The sequence below is a fragment of the Danio aesculapii genome, chromosome 20 (genome assembly GCF_903798145.1).
Source record: "Danio aesculapii chromosome 20, fDanAes4.1, whole genome shotgun sequence".
Classification (NCBI taxonomy): Eukaryota; Metazoa; Chordata; class Actinopteri; order Cypriniformes; family Danionidae; genus Danio; species Danio aesculapii.
In genome coordinates this window covers 3,428,979-3,446,478 of record NC_079454.1, presented here as the reverse complement: position 1 = coordinate 3,446,478, position 17,500 = coordinate 3,428,979, and the positions used below count along the sequence as shown (strand labels likewise).

The 17,500-nt window shown below is 40.8% G+C and overlaps 1 protein-coding gene across 1 annotated transcript in view; it reads right to left on the bottom strand.

The window, feature by feature from the left end:
* The window catches only part of ptprk (protein tyrosine phosphatase receptor type K), a 344,134-nt gene that overhangs the window by 44,642 nt on the left and 281,992 nt on the right, over window positions 1–17,500 (bottom strand). Inside the window, 4 exon segments of the mRNA XM_056481373.1 lie at window positions 380–456; window positions 2,510–2,597; window positions 5,202–5,395; window positions 15,988–16,148. Of these exon segments, the coding sequence (XP_056337348.1) occupies window positions 380–456; window positions 2,510–2,597; window positions 5,202–5,395; window positions 15,988–16,148 (520 nt within the window).

Genomic DNA, 17,500 nt, shown 5'->3' with positions numbered 1-17,500 from the left:
AGCGTCAGCCGGGACACAGGCAGGGGGAGGGGGGGGTGAGCGTGCGGGACGTCCAGCGAGAGCCACAGGAGGATGAGTGACGGTGGAGGGTAGAGCAGACAGAGAGCATGATGGGAAGGGTGCATGTGTGCATGTGCCCTACAGTGATACTTACATCCCTGTACAGCCAAATCTACCGCCCCCAAACCAACCGCACAAGAGTGAGAGAGAGCACAACAATGTCAGTGAGTCAGCAAGCACCTCCAACAAGGAAGAAAAGAAAGCTGTAAATTGTGTAATAGTTGAGACAAAGGCATGCATAAAAGACCTCACATACGAGGGAGGGAGAGACGTTTCTCACACGTTCGCCAATGGAGGAGGAGGCGGCATCGCCACTTACATCAATGTAGTTGGCATTTATGTAGTCGGACGAGGGGTCGTCTTCCATGGGCTGCAGGATCACTCGAGAATGATCATCTACAGCAAGACAAAACACACACACAGTCACTAGAGGTTAAGCTGGATGTGCACCAGTGCTCATTTCGGCAACAAACATTTTCAAAGTAGTTCCTATCATATTTTTTGTCTTGTGGAGAATTTTATTTCGGCTACAATAAAAGCAGTTTTTAAGTTTCAAATCCATTTTAAGGTCAATATTATTAGCAATATTTGTTTTTCGGTTGTCTACAGAACAAATCACTGTTATACGATAACTAATTGACCCTTTGCTAAGCCCCAACTGAAAACCACCACACACCAATAGTGGCTTAGCAACCATAACTACGCGTAGGAGGTCAAAGTCAAAGATATCCTAAAAGTTTGGATGGGGTGCTGGAATTTTTCCCCCTTTCCAAAAGCTAAAACCCAATTCAAGAGTTCACACTTAGATATTGTTTGACAACTGTTAGCAGGTTTGGCATGCTGTCCCGGGAGAGAACCCTGAGCTCGGAGATAGGTCCCGCCTGGTCCATAGAGCATATGAGGGGAGAACGAGATCAGGTGGTTCTCGAGAGCTCCCCGTGGTAAAAGAAAAAGGAGGAGAAGGGGTGGATGGGTGGTTTCTTCGAAAAACGAAGATAAGAGAGTAGTTCTAGCTAGGCTACTTATAGTGAGTTGGGGTTAATCTGATTGGCTAACTAGTGAATGTAGATGAGTGGCCAGCTGCAGTCAATCATATCACGTGCTTCTCTCGAAATTAGTTTGAAAACTTCACGAGGAGAAATGCCAGCGTGGATCAAGCTCTGTGATGGGCACTAAAAGAGCGGGTATATTCCTGACTCGGCAGGTTAGCGCAGAAGCTCCATTGAATATACTGGGGTAAAATAAATGCTCATATTATAAAGACGTGGCAGGGGGGAAATGTAATGTAATGCAGTGCTTCTTGAACAATCTGAGACCCACTTTATATCGGATATCACTCAGCCAGAGGAGATCACAGATTTTTAAAGAAAACAGACCTTAAATGCGCCGATTTTGCAATAGAAAACAATTCACCGGAAGCGCTTAACCCACATTACTGGCAAATTAAAAGTCCTATTAGCATGCTTCAACATATACCCTGTTGCAGAGAGCCATGCTTTACCTGGGCTCTTTGACTTTTCATCCATCAAGCTAGTTTCACTGTGGATGCAATAACTGTGTGATACATCTATATAAATATACTAATTTATTAAATAAAATTTTTTCATATTTCCCAAACGTGCTGTTTAATACAGATTTTTCAACACATTTTTAAACACAATAGTTACTTACAACACAAAAACAAACTCACTTATTAAAACTTGTTTTTTGTTTTTGCCATGATGACAGCACATAATATTGGACTAGATTTTTTTCAAGACACTAGTATTCAGCTTAAAGTGCCATTTAAAGGCTTAACTAGGTTAATTAGGTTCATTATGCAAGTCAATGGACAACAGTGGTTTGTTTTGTGGTCAATGGAAGAAATAATTTTAATATCCAGTCACCGGATGATCAGCTGTATGTGTGGTAGTGCTCATTTCAGCTTTGAATCAATCATAATAATAATTCAATGTATGTATGCTAATAAGAGTCCAATGAATGAGCTGATCAAATGTAAACCTTTCCTGCAAAGTAAGTCTCTTTGGATAAAAGCATCTGTTAAATGCCAAATCATGCCAAATACTAAAGAATATGGTGCAAAATGTGCAAAATAATGTTCATTGAGCACAATAAATGTCTTGATTTTTTTTGCTTCTTGACATGTTGGGTGTCTATGAATCATTCATTACGGTTCAGCTAAAACAACATTACCTTTTAGTTCTCTACACTGTAAAAAGTGCACACAATTCATTCATGTTGTCCCAACACAAATCAATAGTTACTAATTTAAGTGGACTGAAGATAAAACAATTAGGTTGTCCCAAAAAACCCTTAAGAATGGTAAGAATTGTGTTTTTATGTACAGTTTAAATGTCTAAAAACACTATGTAATGACTAGACAAGCACCCACAGGCCTGCAGGAGGGTGTAAGGAGACAGATACGATGTGTAGCAGAGATTATCCTTACATGCAATGATGTTCCCATATCGATTCTTCGTTCGATTTTGCTCTTTCTTTGCTGCGTCCCAGGAAGCAGACTGACCCTCAAAGAAACTCTAGACATACACAGAGAAAGAATTACGACAGGGCCTTTCAACTTAATATCCCACTTTACACACATTGTCATCGTATTTGACAAACACTGCAGAATTTGCTTGGTGGAAATGCATTAGATGAGGAGCGCTTTGAGAAAGTGCAGGTGGAAACCCTCATCAGATTGTGGTTTGATCAACTCAACTGTTGACGCTCTTTGCCTGCAAACTCACGACTGCACAACATGTGTGTGTGTGTGTGTGTGTGTGTGTGTGTGGGTATCATGCTGTGGGTTTAACTGCATTTGGGTGTAGCTCTTGCTGAAGGTGAAGTACCGTTTCTGGGATGTTAAAGTAGTTTGCAGTGCGATGATCTGTTTACTGAGCAACACAAGGCAGGGGAAGTTTCAGGAAACCTGCGTGAGAACGAGGCCATCATTTTGAAGACGGAGAACCAGGCTAAGACTTAAAGGGTCACGAAACACCAAAACACACTTTTTTGAGCTGTTGACTGTCATACATGTGTCCCATGCTGCTAAAAACACTATTGGGACACATATATTTCACAAAAGAGTCAAAATTGGTTGTTTTTGCGTCATTTCGAGCAAATTCGTTCTTTCGGTTTGAAAGGAATTTTTGAAGCTGCGTCACGGCGATTAGATACTTGTGTGTATTCCAGCGTGTAGACTGGCTGTCTGTACCTGGGAGTACTTCGTGACATCTCTGAGTGTGCAGCATTAATTCATGAGTAAGACTTGGCAAAACAAGTCATGTGTAAGTAAACTCTCCACACATTGGTCACATTGGTTTCACGATATAATTTGCAGAGTCCTGCTCAGCTGTCGGGTGGGGGGGGGGGGGGGTAGGGGGTGGTTTGGTGATTTTTGCAACAATTTCAAAAACAATTTTTTCACATTGTCATTATGGGAGGATTGTGTGTAGAACTTTGAGGAAATAAATGAATGTCATCCATTTTGGAATAGGACTAACATAAAAAAATTTGGAAAAAGTGAAGCGCTATCAATAAATTCCGGATGCACTGTATTATTATGGATAGCCAAATTCATCTGGGCTTTTTTTCAGTTTTTTAAAGTATGACCATAAAACACAAACGCTGTTATGAGTGTATTAAAACCAAGCGGCAACCTCCCGCTCTCCCTCGAGAAGCCAATACAGAAGTAACTGAAACTGCAATTCATCAAAATTCCGCTAGTCCTGGCTCCATAATAGAGCAAAGTGCAATTGAGCCCACTGTTAGAATGGCCGACTTTACAGCAGAAAAAAAGGTGTTTACAGCCTGGTACAAAGAATGATTTTGGTTCATATAGCTATTATTACCCTCCATGACAACTGAGGGGGGTGAATTTTTTTATAACTCATCCATTTCCTTTAAATTAGGTTATATTAAGTTTGCATAATTAAGGGCGTGGCCACTTGAGTGACAGCTAGGTCTCGCTGGTCGCCGTCACTTCACCTCAGCTGAATCCGGCTGATTAGCCACTGATCTCGGCATATTCATCGTATTTTTGTGTTGTTTTATGTGGCTTTACTCAGTCAGCTGCCTTTTGGACTTATTTCTTACAATTATCAGATGATATGGGATGCTGTGTGCATTTAATTGTGCCCACAAACCATTCACGTGGCCTCCGTTTCCCATGTGAGTAAAGTTATATACTTGTATACCATCTCTATAAATGTATTTGTTATATTTTATTTATCATTAATATTTTTCTTTAGACCTGTAAAGCACTCCAGAATGTGACAGACTGATTAGCTGTAGGCTCTAGAACAGTCATCTGAAGCGTTATCATACAGTGTTATGCTGGAGTTCATCAATAGTCTTGCATTTACTAACACACACTATATCTGAAGTGTTTGGAAGTAATTCACGTTTTCCTCCTGTTGAAAAACGTCATAAGAACAATGCTTAGTGGCTCAATGTATTACTACAGTGTTTTTAAAAGTCTAAACACTTTATTGATATAGTGTACAGCCAAGCACATGTGGTCAGAACACAAACGAGTCGCAGGTAATGAAGTATCAAGCGTTTCTCCCAAAGTAAAGTCTGTCTGCCAGGTCTAAGCAAAGTGCCAGCAGGAGTCTGTAGCTCCGCTCACTCTCCACCTCTTTGCCCTTGTTTGGTATCCCGCCATGGGTGCGATGACGCGCGAACAAAATGGCGAAGGTTGGCCACGCCTACTTGTAGCTTCTTTTGCGCTCTTCAGAAACCTATAGGTGACGTCACGGATACTCCGTCCATACATTTTACAGTCTATGATCAAAACATATCATTGTTTGTCGTAAAAATTCTTAATAATGCCAAAAATACTTAAATTGGTGCATCTCCTGATTCGTGTGTGCAGTCATGTTGCCATTGTAGCTGGTGTATTCTGGGAAATTTTCTTACCCCTTGGTTTCGACTGTAGTCCTGAAAAATCTCTGTTACTAGGGTTATCTAGCCTTCCCCTCAGCCCTAAGCCTTCAAGCTAAAGAAAATTGGGACACCCCTACCCCTTCACGTGAATGCACAAAACCAGGGGTAGTGGTAAGGGGAAGGGTTAAGGTGTAGAAATGGGATTGGGCTTTAGAAAGCATTTTTTGTACACAGTTACTCTGTCATCATCTAACCTCATACTCCTCCTTGAAGCCGTAGCTGTCTGAGGTCTTCATCAGGTTGATGTGCTGCAGCAGATCCGCCACCCGTATGGCCGGATGGAGCTGTCCCGTCTGATAGGGCGACTCTGTCCCCTCGCAGTGGTATCGTGGGATGTCCAGCAGTCTGCTATTCTCCGCCGCCGCCGCTGCCGCAGTGTGGTTCTCATCTGAGGAGGCACAGAGATCCCTTCAACATGCACACCACGGACTTTCAACAAACCTCTGCACATGCCACACTGCAGAAAACGCTTTTCCTACTTACAGTTTCTGTCTTGTTTCTAGTCCAAATATCCAAAAATCCTTTAATCAAGAAGCTTTTTCTAGACAAGTATTGTTTTGGTTTTCCTTTTGACAAAAGATTGTCCTGCTTACCCCATTGGTAGATTATTTAGCTTGTTTTAAGGAAAAACTCACTTAATTTTGACATATTATTCCTTTTAACAAGACACTTTTTTATGCTTGTCCAGAAAAGGCTTCTTGATTTAAGGATTTTAGGAACAAGACACAAAAAAATCTAAGTAAGAAAAGCATTTTTTTTAACACATACAGGCAAAACCCCCACAAATGCATATAAAAGCCCAGAGATGAGCACTCTGCGCATACACACACACAAACACACACACACTTACCAGTGATAGGCACTTATGGGGCAGCAGGAGAGAAAAAGATGGTTTAGTTCAGCGTCAGCTCAAACACTCTGAAGGGCTCTGTAGTACAGCTGATGGGGTGACATGGACTAAACATATACAGGACACAGCTACGGGACACTAGGACCAGGGGGACCACAGACAAAACCACTCTCTATGCCACAGCCACTCGCTATATCACTTGTGTTACACTCTTAGGCAAAAACTGTGCATTTAAAGCGACAGTTCAACCTAAAATGAAGATTCTGTCATCATTTACTTGATCCAAATCTGTTCTTTTTTCTTTCTGTTGAACATAATAGACGATATTTTGGAAAATGTTGGAAACTGACTGTTGAAATGCAGGTCAATTGCTATGTTATTCCAGCATTATATCTTGCTTTGTGTTCAACAGAAAGTCAAACATGTTTGGAACGACTGTATGATGAGTAAATGATGACAGAACTTACGTTTTTGGTGAGCTGTTCCTTTAAGAGCTTGCCACTAGGTGGAGCTCCACAAAAGGACACCTCTGTAGCTCATTAACCACTGAAAGCTGGATTTTGGAATCTTAGAGAAGCAATATTGACCTTTGAGGTACTTTTTATGAGTTATACAGGTAAATAAGCTACAAAAATGTCCCACTGTTTTGCCCCAGTGAGAAGCTGATGAATCTAGAAGTGTAGCAGCCTATTTGCAGCTTTATGCTGGATTCACACCAAATCTGAAGAAAACACAACTCTTCTAAAGTACTCATGGATAGGGTTGGGTACCAAAATCCGGTGCCATAATACCTATGTAACCGTATGCACCGGACCGAATCAGCAAATGAATTTCGGTGCCACTGGTGCTGCGACAAGGACGTAAGAAGCATTTAGGAGTACATCAAAGGCACACAGCTACATGTTGTGTCACACCATCTCTAAACATTTAAAGCAGAGATGCCCAAACTAAAGGCCTGCGGGCCAAAGTTGGCCTTTTGTATTCTTTGATTTGGCCCATGAGAGGGAAAATAATTGGGAAGGGTTGGAGAATGCCTTAAAGAGAGATTCTCATTTCTATAAACCATTTGTTTGTTTGTTTTATTGTACACAAAAAGCTAACTGAAATTAAATGTTTCAATTAAATATTGTAAATGAATCAGATTAAAAAAAAAATGAACATACTGTCACTTAACTAATAGGAGACAAAGCAGAAGACAACAGTGTGCAAATCAAGGCAGGTTCAGGATGACTAGTGTATTCGCCAATGACCTCCAGTGTTTTACAAATGGATTTATTATGGTTTTATTGTAATACGTTTGTTCAAATAATATACATTTTCAAAAAATTATAATGCATTAGTAAATAAGAAATCACTTTCCCGAACTCTCGCATTCAATCTGCCCAGTTGGTGGAATGAACTCCCTAACTGCATCAGAACAGCAGAGTCACTTGCTGTCTTCAAGAAACGACTAAAAACGCAACTGTTTAGTCTCCACTTTCCTTCCTAATCTGCAACTGCCTCTCTGGCTATACCACTAACTGTGCCCTCTCTCTCTCTCTCTCTCTCTCTCTCCAAAAAAAAAAACTTTTACTAATGCTTTGCTTCTTAGACTTTAAACACCTGAAACTTGTCTATAGCGCTTGTTCACTGCTGCTCTTATAGTTGTGTAAATTGCTTCCTTGTCCTCATTTGTAAGTCGCTTTGGATAAAAGCGTCTGCTAAATGACTAAATGTAAATGTAAATGTAAATCTGGTTAAAGCAATTTAAGTAATTATATTAAGTAATTGAACCTAGGGTCCGGGAGGAACAATGCGGTTTTCGTCCAGGCCGTGGTACACTGGACTAGGTCTATACCCTCACCAGTGTGCTAGAGGGTTCATGGGAGTATGCCCAACCAGGCATTCACCAGTGTCCCTCGTGGCATTCTGTGGGGGGTGCTCTGGGAGTATGGGGTCAGACGTCCCTGTATGAACAGAGTAGTCTGGTTCGCATTGCCGGCAATAAGTCAGACCAGTGCATGTTGGGCTCCGGCAGGGCTGCCCCTTGTCACCAATTCTGTTCATAATTTTTATGGACAGAATTTCAAGGTGCAGACTTGGGCTGGAAGGGGGTCCGGTTCGGAGACCACAGGATTTCATCTCTGTTATTTGCAAACGATGTTGTTCTCTTGGCTTCACTGAATATAGACCTTCAGCATGCACTGGGGCGGTTTGCTGCCGAGTCTGATGCGGCTGGGATGAGAATCAGTCCGAGGCTATGGTGCTCCACCGAAAAAAAGGTGGTTTGTCATCTCCAGGTTGGAGGAAATTCCTTACCCCAGGTGGAGGAGTTCAAGAATCTTGGGGTTTTGTTCACGAGTGAGGGAAGGATGGAACGTGAGATTCACAGGCGGATTGGTACAGGGGCAGCAGTAATGTGGTCGTTGTATCGGTCCATTGTGGTAAAGAAGGAGCTGAGCCGAAAGGAAAAGCTTTCAATTTACTGGTAAATCTACGTTCCTACTCTCACCTACGGTCGTGAGCTTTGGGTCATGACTGAAAAGACAAAATATCAGATACAAGCGACTGAAATGAGTTTCCTTCGCAGGGTGGCAGGGCGCACCCTTATGGATAGGGTGAGGAGCTCTGACACCCGGAAGGAGCTCAGAGTAGAGGCGCTGCTCCTCCACAACCAGAGAAGTCAGCTGAGGTGGCTCGGTCATCTGTTTCGGATGCCTCCTGGACACCTACCTAGGGAGGTGTTCCAGGCATGTCCCACCGGGAGGAGGTCTCGGGGAAGACCCAGGACACATTGGAGAGACTATGTCTCTCGGCTGGTCTGGGAACACCTCGGGATTCCCTCGGAGGAGCAGGAGGAATTGTCTGGGGAGAGGGAAGTCTGGAGCTCTCTCCTAAGACTGCTGCCCCCGCGACCCGGCCCCGGAAAAGTGGTAGAAAATGAATGAATAAATATTAAGTAATTTTAATAATCAATTATAAATATTATGTATTAAATTAGGAAATTACCCATGGCAACTTCTTACAGTTTGCTATATTTATTTTTGGCCCACATCTCTCAATCAAGCTTGGAGTTTGGCCCTTCAGAAGAAAAAGTTTGGGCACCCCTGATTTAGAGGGATACGGACACGGTTGGCGATGTTAGGCGTTTGTTCTTGTTGCTCACATGTAGGCAACGCGTGCAGTTCAGCGCATCCAGTGAGCAACTCCCTTCAGATTCATCAACACGCAAGATCACGTTCATCAAATTTAAAAGTATGGCTGTATTTTACAAGCAAGGATTCTGACACAACAAAGTGAAGCAGATGCTTTACAAAAGTTACGTGTAAGGGGGGAAACATGTCAATGTTAATGAAACATTTGAGGGCAGGAGGGAACCAACCTAGGCCCCGTTTACACTAATACATTTTAGACAAACGTATAAGTATACAGACAAATACACACCCGCTTATATTAGCCATATGTAAAAACAAGTTTGTCCACAGCAGCAACACACACCACTGGTCACCACACACACAAACACACACACAGATCTGTATAATGGAGTCACTGTGAGATCCTTCAACACAGCGCTTCTCAATGTGTTCCTACAGGCTCTCTCTCATGCTTATTGAACAGCTCTGAGTCTAATCAGCTGATCTGGGTTCAGCCTGTGGGAATGACTGAGAAACGCTGCTCTGCGTCACACAACATGAAGATGGTGAGGGCTACATGAGCGATGCATGCTGGGTAATGAAGGCCTTTATGTGCAGCAGGAGCACTCAGCTCAATTCAGTTCTGTTCTGGAGGCGAACGCATCTTCCATTAGACAGCACGACTACTGTCTACAGATCCATCGCCATTAATCATATACAAAATAAAAGCTTGTATCTACATTATATATGTGTATACAGTGCGTGCTCATACATGATCTAAATACACACTTTTACTTTGATCAGGATTAATCGCTTGATATCGCTACTGACAAATTATTGAACCAATTGGAGAGAGGCGTTTGACTGGAAATATGGATCAATTAAAGACAACATGAAACTGTTTCACTTTAGACTGAAGCAGAATGAGAGAGATTCAGGTCTGCTGTTTGATTGGACTGGCCTACGATTTTGTTGATTTAAGAGAGTTCACCCAAACAATACAATTTGATCGTCATTTACTCTCACTCAAGAGGTTCTAGACGTTCTTTAGTTAAACACAACAACAAGATATATTCTGAAGAATGTTGGAAAAACAGCCATTGGCATCAATTGTGGGAACTAGAGCTGCACGATATTGGAAAAATCTGATATTACGATATTTAAGTTTTATAGTTATAGTTGCAAAATTAATATTAGGATATGAATACAGTCTCACAAGATGGTTTAATAGCTCTATGTGACGGTTTTCAGGGGAGCATAACAGTATTCAGATACAGACATTAGGGATGTCCAGATCTGATCACGTCATCAGAAAGTGGGCCAAATCACACGATTTTACACGATCGGAATTGGACGTTACCTACCGATCAGAACTTGGGAAGAAAAATAAATAAAAATAAATATATATATATACACACACAGTTGAAGTCAGAATTATTAGCCCCCCTGAATTATTAGCCCCCATTTATTTTCTTTCCCAATTTCTGTTTAACAGAGAGATTTTTTTTCAGCACATTTCTAAACATAATAGTTTTAATAACTCATCTCAAATAACTGATTTATTTTATCTTTGCCATGATGACAGTAAATAATATTTGATTAGATATTTTCAAGACACTTCTATACAGCTTAAAGTGACATTTAAAGGCTTAACTAGGTTAATTAGCTATTGTATAATGATGGTTTGTTCTGTATAGAGTCCAAAACAATTAGCTTAAAGGGGCTTATAATTTTGACCTTAAAATGTTTCATAAAAAATTAAAAGCTGCTTTTATTCTAGCCGAAATAAAACAAATAAGACTTTCTCCAGAAGAAAAAATATTATCAGACATACTGTGAAAATTTCCTTGCTCTGTTAAACATCATTTGGGAAATATTTAAAAATGAAAAAAACAATTTAAAGGGGGCTATACATATACTCATAATTTTTTATAACATGTATAGATATGCGGGGGCGCAAAGTTAGGCATCTGTCTTGACTCCATACAGAGACAGTTACAGCATGGCATCACTTTGTTTCAGAGTGGATGGATCTAGAAGTGTAGCAGCCTATTTGCAGCTTTATGCTGGATTCACACCAAATCTGAATTAAATAAAAAATAAGGAACATCCTGCATCTGTTTCTTCACTCTTCGCTCTTCTTTTTTTTTTTAAGATTTATTTTTGGCCTTTTTTAGATAGGACAGTATTTAGACAGGAAGCGAAGTTGGGGTAGGGAATGTCCTCGAGCTGGGATTCGAACTCGGGACGCCCTGACATGCTACTGCACCATATGTCGACGCGGTAACCACTAGGCTATTGTGCCGACTTTATTCTTTTTTTTTTTTAATGTATTATAGAAGCAGCAGATTGGGTTTCAGTATCGGTAGATAATGAAAATCAAATGACTCGGACTTAAGGGCAAAAAAACGTGATCTGGACATCCCTACCAGACATTGAATAATCACAACGCAATAAATGCTTTTCTTACTTTCCTTCATCTTGTTTCTAGTCCACATATTTAAAAATTCTTCAATCAAGTTTTTAATTTGAGAAGAAATAAGTCAAAATTAAGAGTTTTTGTTAACACAAGCACCAGTGGGGTTAGAAAAATAATCTTTTTTTTGTTACATAAATCATATATATTCTATATAAATAAAGTATTAAAATACAATCTGCAACTCCTAGGCAACTATAAATCAGACTCAACATTGCCTGTCTTGCGATGTGTCTATTGTAGATGCACACATTGCGATATCGATGCTGAAATTATATATTGTGCAGCCCTGGTGGAAACTAAAATACTGTAAAAGTCGACGGCTGCTTTTCCCAGCATTCTTCAGCGGATCTTATTTTGTGTTCAACAGAAGGAAGAAACTCACACAGCTTTGGAGGACGAGTAAACGATGACAGAAGTTACATTTCTGGGTAAACTATAATGCTGTTTCTCCTACTTTATGTCTGTAATGTTCAGTCCTTGTGGAGCATTAACAACCCATATCATCACTTTACTATAGTGTGCACTAACGTGATGCAATGATCAGAAGAGCAGATGATGTGTGTGTAAAGTGTGAGTTCATGTTGTCTTTAAAGCTGAACTGAATTGCTCTGTAGGGAACTATGAAGATCCGCTCACACAGACAGTCACACAGTCCTCACCTAATACAGCTGTTGGCACCAGAGGCTCATTAGGCACTGCAGAGAACACAGGCAGAGTTATGGAGGAGGAACACACCGGAAGAAGAGAAGAGGAGGAGGAGGAGGAAGGGGAGGAGGAGAAGGAGGGGGAGAAGTAGAGGAGAAGGAGGAGGAGAAGTAGAAGAGGAGGAGGAGGAGAAGGAGGAGAAGGAGGAGGAGAAGAAGAAGAGGAGAAGGAGGAGAGGAGGAGGAGGAGAAGAAGAAGAGGAAGAAAGAGGAAGAGGAGAAGGAGAAGAAGAAGAAAGAGGAGGAGGAGGAGAAGTAGAAGAGGAGGAGGAGGAGAAGGAGAAGTAGAAGAAAGAGGGGGAGGAGGAGAAGAAGAAGAAGAAGAAGAAAGAAGAGGAGGAGGAGAAGAGGAAGAAGAAGAAAGAGGAGGAGGAGAAGAAAGAGGGGGAGGAAGAGGAGGAGAAGTAGAGGAGGAGGAGGAGAAGGAGGAGGAGGAGAAGAAGAGGAGGAGGAGGAGAAGAGGAGGAGAAGAATAAGAGGAGAAGGAGGAGAGGAGGAGGAGGAGAAGAAGAAGAGGAAGAAAGAGGAAGAGGAGAAAAGAAGAGAAGGAGCAGGAGGAGGAGGAGGAGAAGAGGAGGAGGAGGAGAAGAGGAGGAGGAGGAGAAGAAGAGGAGGAGAAGAATAAGAGGAGAAGGAGGAGAGGAGGAGGAGGAGAAGAAGAAGAGGAAGAAAGAGGAAGAGGAGAAAAAGAAGAGAAGGAGCAGGAGGAGGAGAAGAAGAAATAAGAGGAGGAGAAGGGGAGGAGGAGAAAGAGAAGAAGGGGAAGAAAGAGGAGAAGGAGAAGGAGGACAAAAAGAAAGAGGAGGAGGAGGAGAAGGAGAAGAAGAAGAAGAAAAAAGAGGAGGAGGAGAAGGAGAAGAAGAAAGAGCATGAGGAGGAGGATGAGGAGAAGAGGAGGGGAAGAAGAGAAGGAGCAGGAGAAGAAGAAAAAAGAGTAGGAGGAGAAGGGGAGGAGGAAAAAGAGAAGAAAAGGGAGAGGAAGAGGAGGAGGAGGAGGAAGAAGAAGAAGGAAAGAGGATGAGGAGGAGGAGAAGAAGAAAGAGGAGGAGGAGAATGAAAAGTAGAAGAAGAAGAAGAAGAAGAGAGGAGGAGAGGAAGAAGAAGAAAGAGGAGGGGGAAAGAGGAGGAGAAGAAGAAGAAAGAGGAGGAGAAGAAGAAGAAGAAGAAAAAGGAGGAGAAGGAGAAGCAGGAGAAGGAAAAAGAGGAGAAGAAGAAAAAGAAAGAGGAGGAGCAGGAGAAGAAGAAGAAAGAGGAGGAGGAGGAGGAGGAGAAGAAAGAGGAGGAGAAGAAGAAAGAGGGGAGGAGGAGAAGAAGAAGAAGAAAGAGGAGGAGGAGGAGAAGGAGAAGAAGAAGAAGAAGAAAAGAGGAGGAAGAGGAGAAGAAAGAGGGGAGGAGGAGAAGAAGAAGAAGAAGAAGAAGAGGAGGAGGAGGAGGAGAAGGAGAAGAAGAAGAAGAAGAAAGAGGAGGAAGAGGAGAAGAAAGAGGGGGAGGAGGAGAAGAAGAAGAAAGAGGAGGAGAAGGAGGAGGAGAAGGAGAAGAAGAAGAAAGAGGAGGAGGAGAAGAAGGGGAAGAAGAAGAAGAAAGAGGAGGATGATGAGGAGGAGGAGAAGAAGAAGAAAGAGAGGAAGGGAAGAAGAAGAGTTGATCTGTTTGTTTATCCTCCTGATTCCACTGAAGTGTTGATGTTACACACAGGAGTGTTCTAATATAAAGTCATCATTAATAACTGAACCACACACTCAACAGCACAAATCTGCACAGTCTGTTGTAGCAGCAATATGGCGGAACAGAAGACATAATAAACATCTGGGAGCGAGAGCGAGGCAGTCTAGACCAGCTCTGCACCCTTATGCTGCGTTCACATGGGTCGTGGCACGGTGGTTGGAGACCGCTGGTCTAGACTACTCAAACACACATATAATTACCTCTTATCACATGGGCCACATTTATAGAAGACTTCTATAGGCATGAAGTGGAAACTGGTGTAAAATATTCAGATTTATTTTTGCTAAAGTTAAATAGGCCATATGATGTTTGTTTGGTTTCCTTCTCCTGTACAGTAGTGTGGAAGGCATGTGTTTGTGCATAAGATACAGTGTGTGTTACTTAAAGCACTTAAAGAGCAAGTTCACCCAAAAATACAAATTCTGTCATTATTTACTCACCTTTTGGGTTTCTTTCTTCCGTTGAACACAATTGAAGATATTTTGACGGATATTGTAAACCGTGGCCATTTCCCTTCTCTTAAACGCAAAATAAGATATTCTGAAGAATGCTGGAATAAGCAGTCATTGACTTCTACGGTAGAAACAAAAATACAATGGAAGACAATGGCTGTTTTTTCTAGCATTCTCCAGTGTTTCCTCTTTTGTGTTTTACAGAAGAAAGAAACTCCATCAGGTTTGTTTGGATGATGAAGAAATGATGACAGAACTTTCATCTTTGGGTGAACTGGCCCTTTAATTTATGAAATACTATTCCTATATCACAAATGTGTCTGTCTCAATCTGAAGGTAAACACACAGAAAGAGCCGTGAACTGTAGTGTCGTCTTTATGTTAGCTGACTGGTGAAGTGATGTCGAAATATGTGAAAAATCAAGCGTTTTGAATGTTAAGGGAGGGATAAAGTACATTCAGGAGGTTGTTATCTCAGAATAAAGCCTCACAGGTTTATCAGCAGCCCGACGTAAAGTGCAGCATGTTGTATAAGACTGAAGGGTTTATTCTGAGAAAACAACTGTGCTGGATGTACTTTATGATGCTTATTACATGGGTCACAAAGCTGACAGAAACAGCTGATGGAGTATACACTAACCTGCGCATTATTCTGACACAAGATGGCGCCAAACAGTCAAAAAAGCAAAGCTGGGAGAAACGAAAGTGGCTGAATGTAGTATACACTAACGTACGCATTACTATTGATGGTCAAAGTGATTGTCAGTTCCTGGATGACTCTGTGGTATTCAGTGGTTGTTATCCGGGAATAATGTACTTTTGAATGTTGTGATTGACCAATCAGAATAAAGCATTCCACACAGCTGTGTAATAAAGCATGTTATTACACCCCTCTCTGAATTACTTGATTCTGATTGGTCAATTACTTGATTCTGATTGGTCAATCACAACATTTTAAAGTATAGTATTCCTTAATAACAACAGACTAAACTAATAACACAGACCTCCTTGGGTAATACCAATCATCTGGACCAATAATTAATGTATTCACATACATATTAATTGAAATTAATTAAATTTTTAATTATTGAATTATTTTAATTTATTGAATTCGTATTTATTGAACATTTAATTGAAGAATTAATCAACTATTAAGGCTCACAACAATGTTTTGTGTCTAATTTTTGTTTTGTAGGCAGTAGCCGTGTAATAATCAGCATAAAGTACATCCAGTCGGTTGTTATCACAGAATAAACCCTTCAGTTTGTCTGGCTTTAATCGGATCAATAATATTGTATTTCATATTCTGAAACAGCATCTCATGTCCTCATATCAGTCAGTCAGCGTGATGTAGATACGTGTGTGTGAGTGTACTTGTTTTTATATCCTGGTGGAGACTTAAACCTGAAAGCACACAGACTCTTGGGGACTCATGTGTCACCATGGGGACAAAAATAGAGGTGAATATGCTCCTTAAATAGACAGAATGCAGTATTTTGAAGATGTAAAAGTGCAGATTATTACTGTGAGGGTTGAGTTTAGGGGGAGAGGAGAGAATATATGGTTTGTACAGTAGAAACATCACATCTATGAGAGTCCCATCTTGGATTTAAGAACAAGCCTCTGTGTGTGCGTGTGTGTGTGTGTGTAAAACTCACAGCGGTTGCTGAAGTTGTGCGAGTCCATGAATGTGACTGTCATGGGCTCCTCGGCGTGCAGCGTGCTCTGGTCGGCGTAACTGCGGTCCATGGAGTTCACCATGTGGGTCATCTCCTGACGGGTGTTTCCGATGGCGTCCTTACGCTTCTTGGCCAGCTTCCTGATAAGCCAATCATTAAAACAAAACATAAAAAGGTCTGATTAATAAACGTGCTCCTGCAGAAAACAGCCCCATTCTAGCCCTCAGACACCCCAAGCACCCACATGTAGGAATAAACAGAAAACAGGAGAGAGAGAGAGAAAGAGAGCGAAAGGGATGATCCATGAGGAAAGTGTTTAGTTCCACACCAAAGGACAACTTGGAGGAAACTTGCAGGAAATACTTTCACATTAGTGGATGTGGATCAGAGAAATAAAACCATGCCTGCTCAAAACAAAGAGAGTTTCTTTTACTGTCTGTGCAGACTTGAGATTCAATCTTTAGAAATGATTGATGATTTTGTTCATGTAGACCAGGCATGCCCAAGCTCGGTCCTGGAGGGCCGGTGTCCTGCAAAGTTTAGTTCCAACCCCAATCAGACACACCTGGGCTAGCTAATCAAGCACTTACTAGGCTTTCTAGAAACATCCGTGCAGGTGTGTTGAGGCAAGTTGGAGCTAAAATCTGCAGGACACCGGCCCTCCAGGACCGAGTTTGGACACCCCTGATGTAGACAAAGCAGTACAAAGCCCAGTTCATATTCCTGACTAACATATGTTTTTTATGTCTTAATGATTAGTTGAACTGTGTTTTTACTGTAATATGAGACACAATTCTGCTTTTTACATTTCTAATAATCCAGTTCTATTAAAAGATTGAACTATACTAATATATAAAACTATTAAAAATGATAAAAAAGCTATAAAACCTATATGAAAACTATGAAAAAAACTCTGTTAAACAAAAATAATTCACAGGAGGGCTAAAATTTTGCCGTTAATTAATTCAATATAATAAATACATATCTAATATTTTTCTTTCTTTAAGTTTGGCTAGAATCAAAGCAGTATTATTAAAAAAGTATTTTTATTTTTAATTGTCTATAGAACAAACCACTGTCGTCCAATAACTTTTCTAATTAATTTAACTTGCCTAATTAACCTCGTTAAGCCTTTAAATGTCACTTTAAGCTGAATACTAGTATCTTGCAAACTATCTAGTCAAATATAATGTGCTGTCGTCAAGGAAAATAGTTATTAGAAATGAACTCAAATGTATTTATGTGTTAAGAATGATCTGCATTAAACAGCATTTCACAGACGATCTAATAATTCTGTGTTCAGCTGTTTCTGTAAAGAAAGATCCCTAAATCAGCAGTTTTCTGTATTTTGTGATTACAGTTTTTATTTTTCCCATTTAGTTATATTTTTGAATTGCATTATGGGATCTTGATCTTTCCTCCAACAACTCTTCACTTTGAAAAGTTGTAAAAAGTGACTTTTATGAACATTGTTCATAGTTTAAAGTGATAT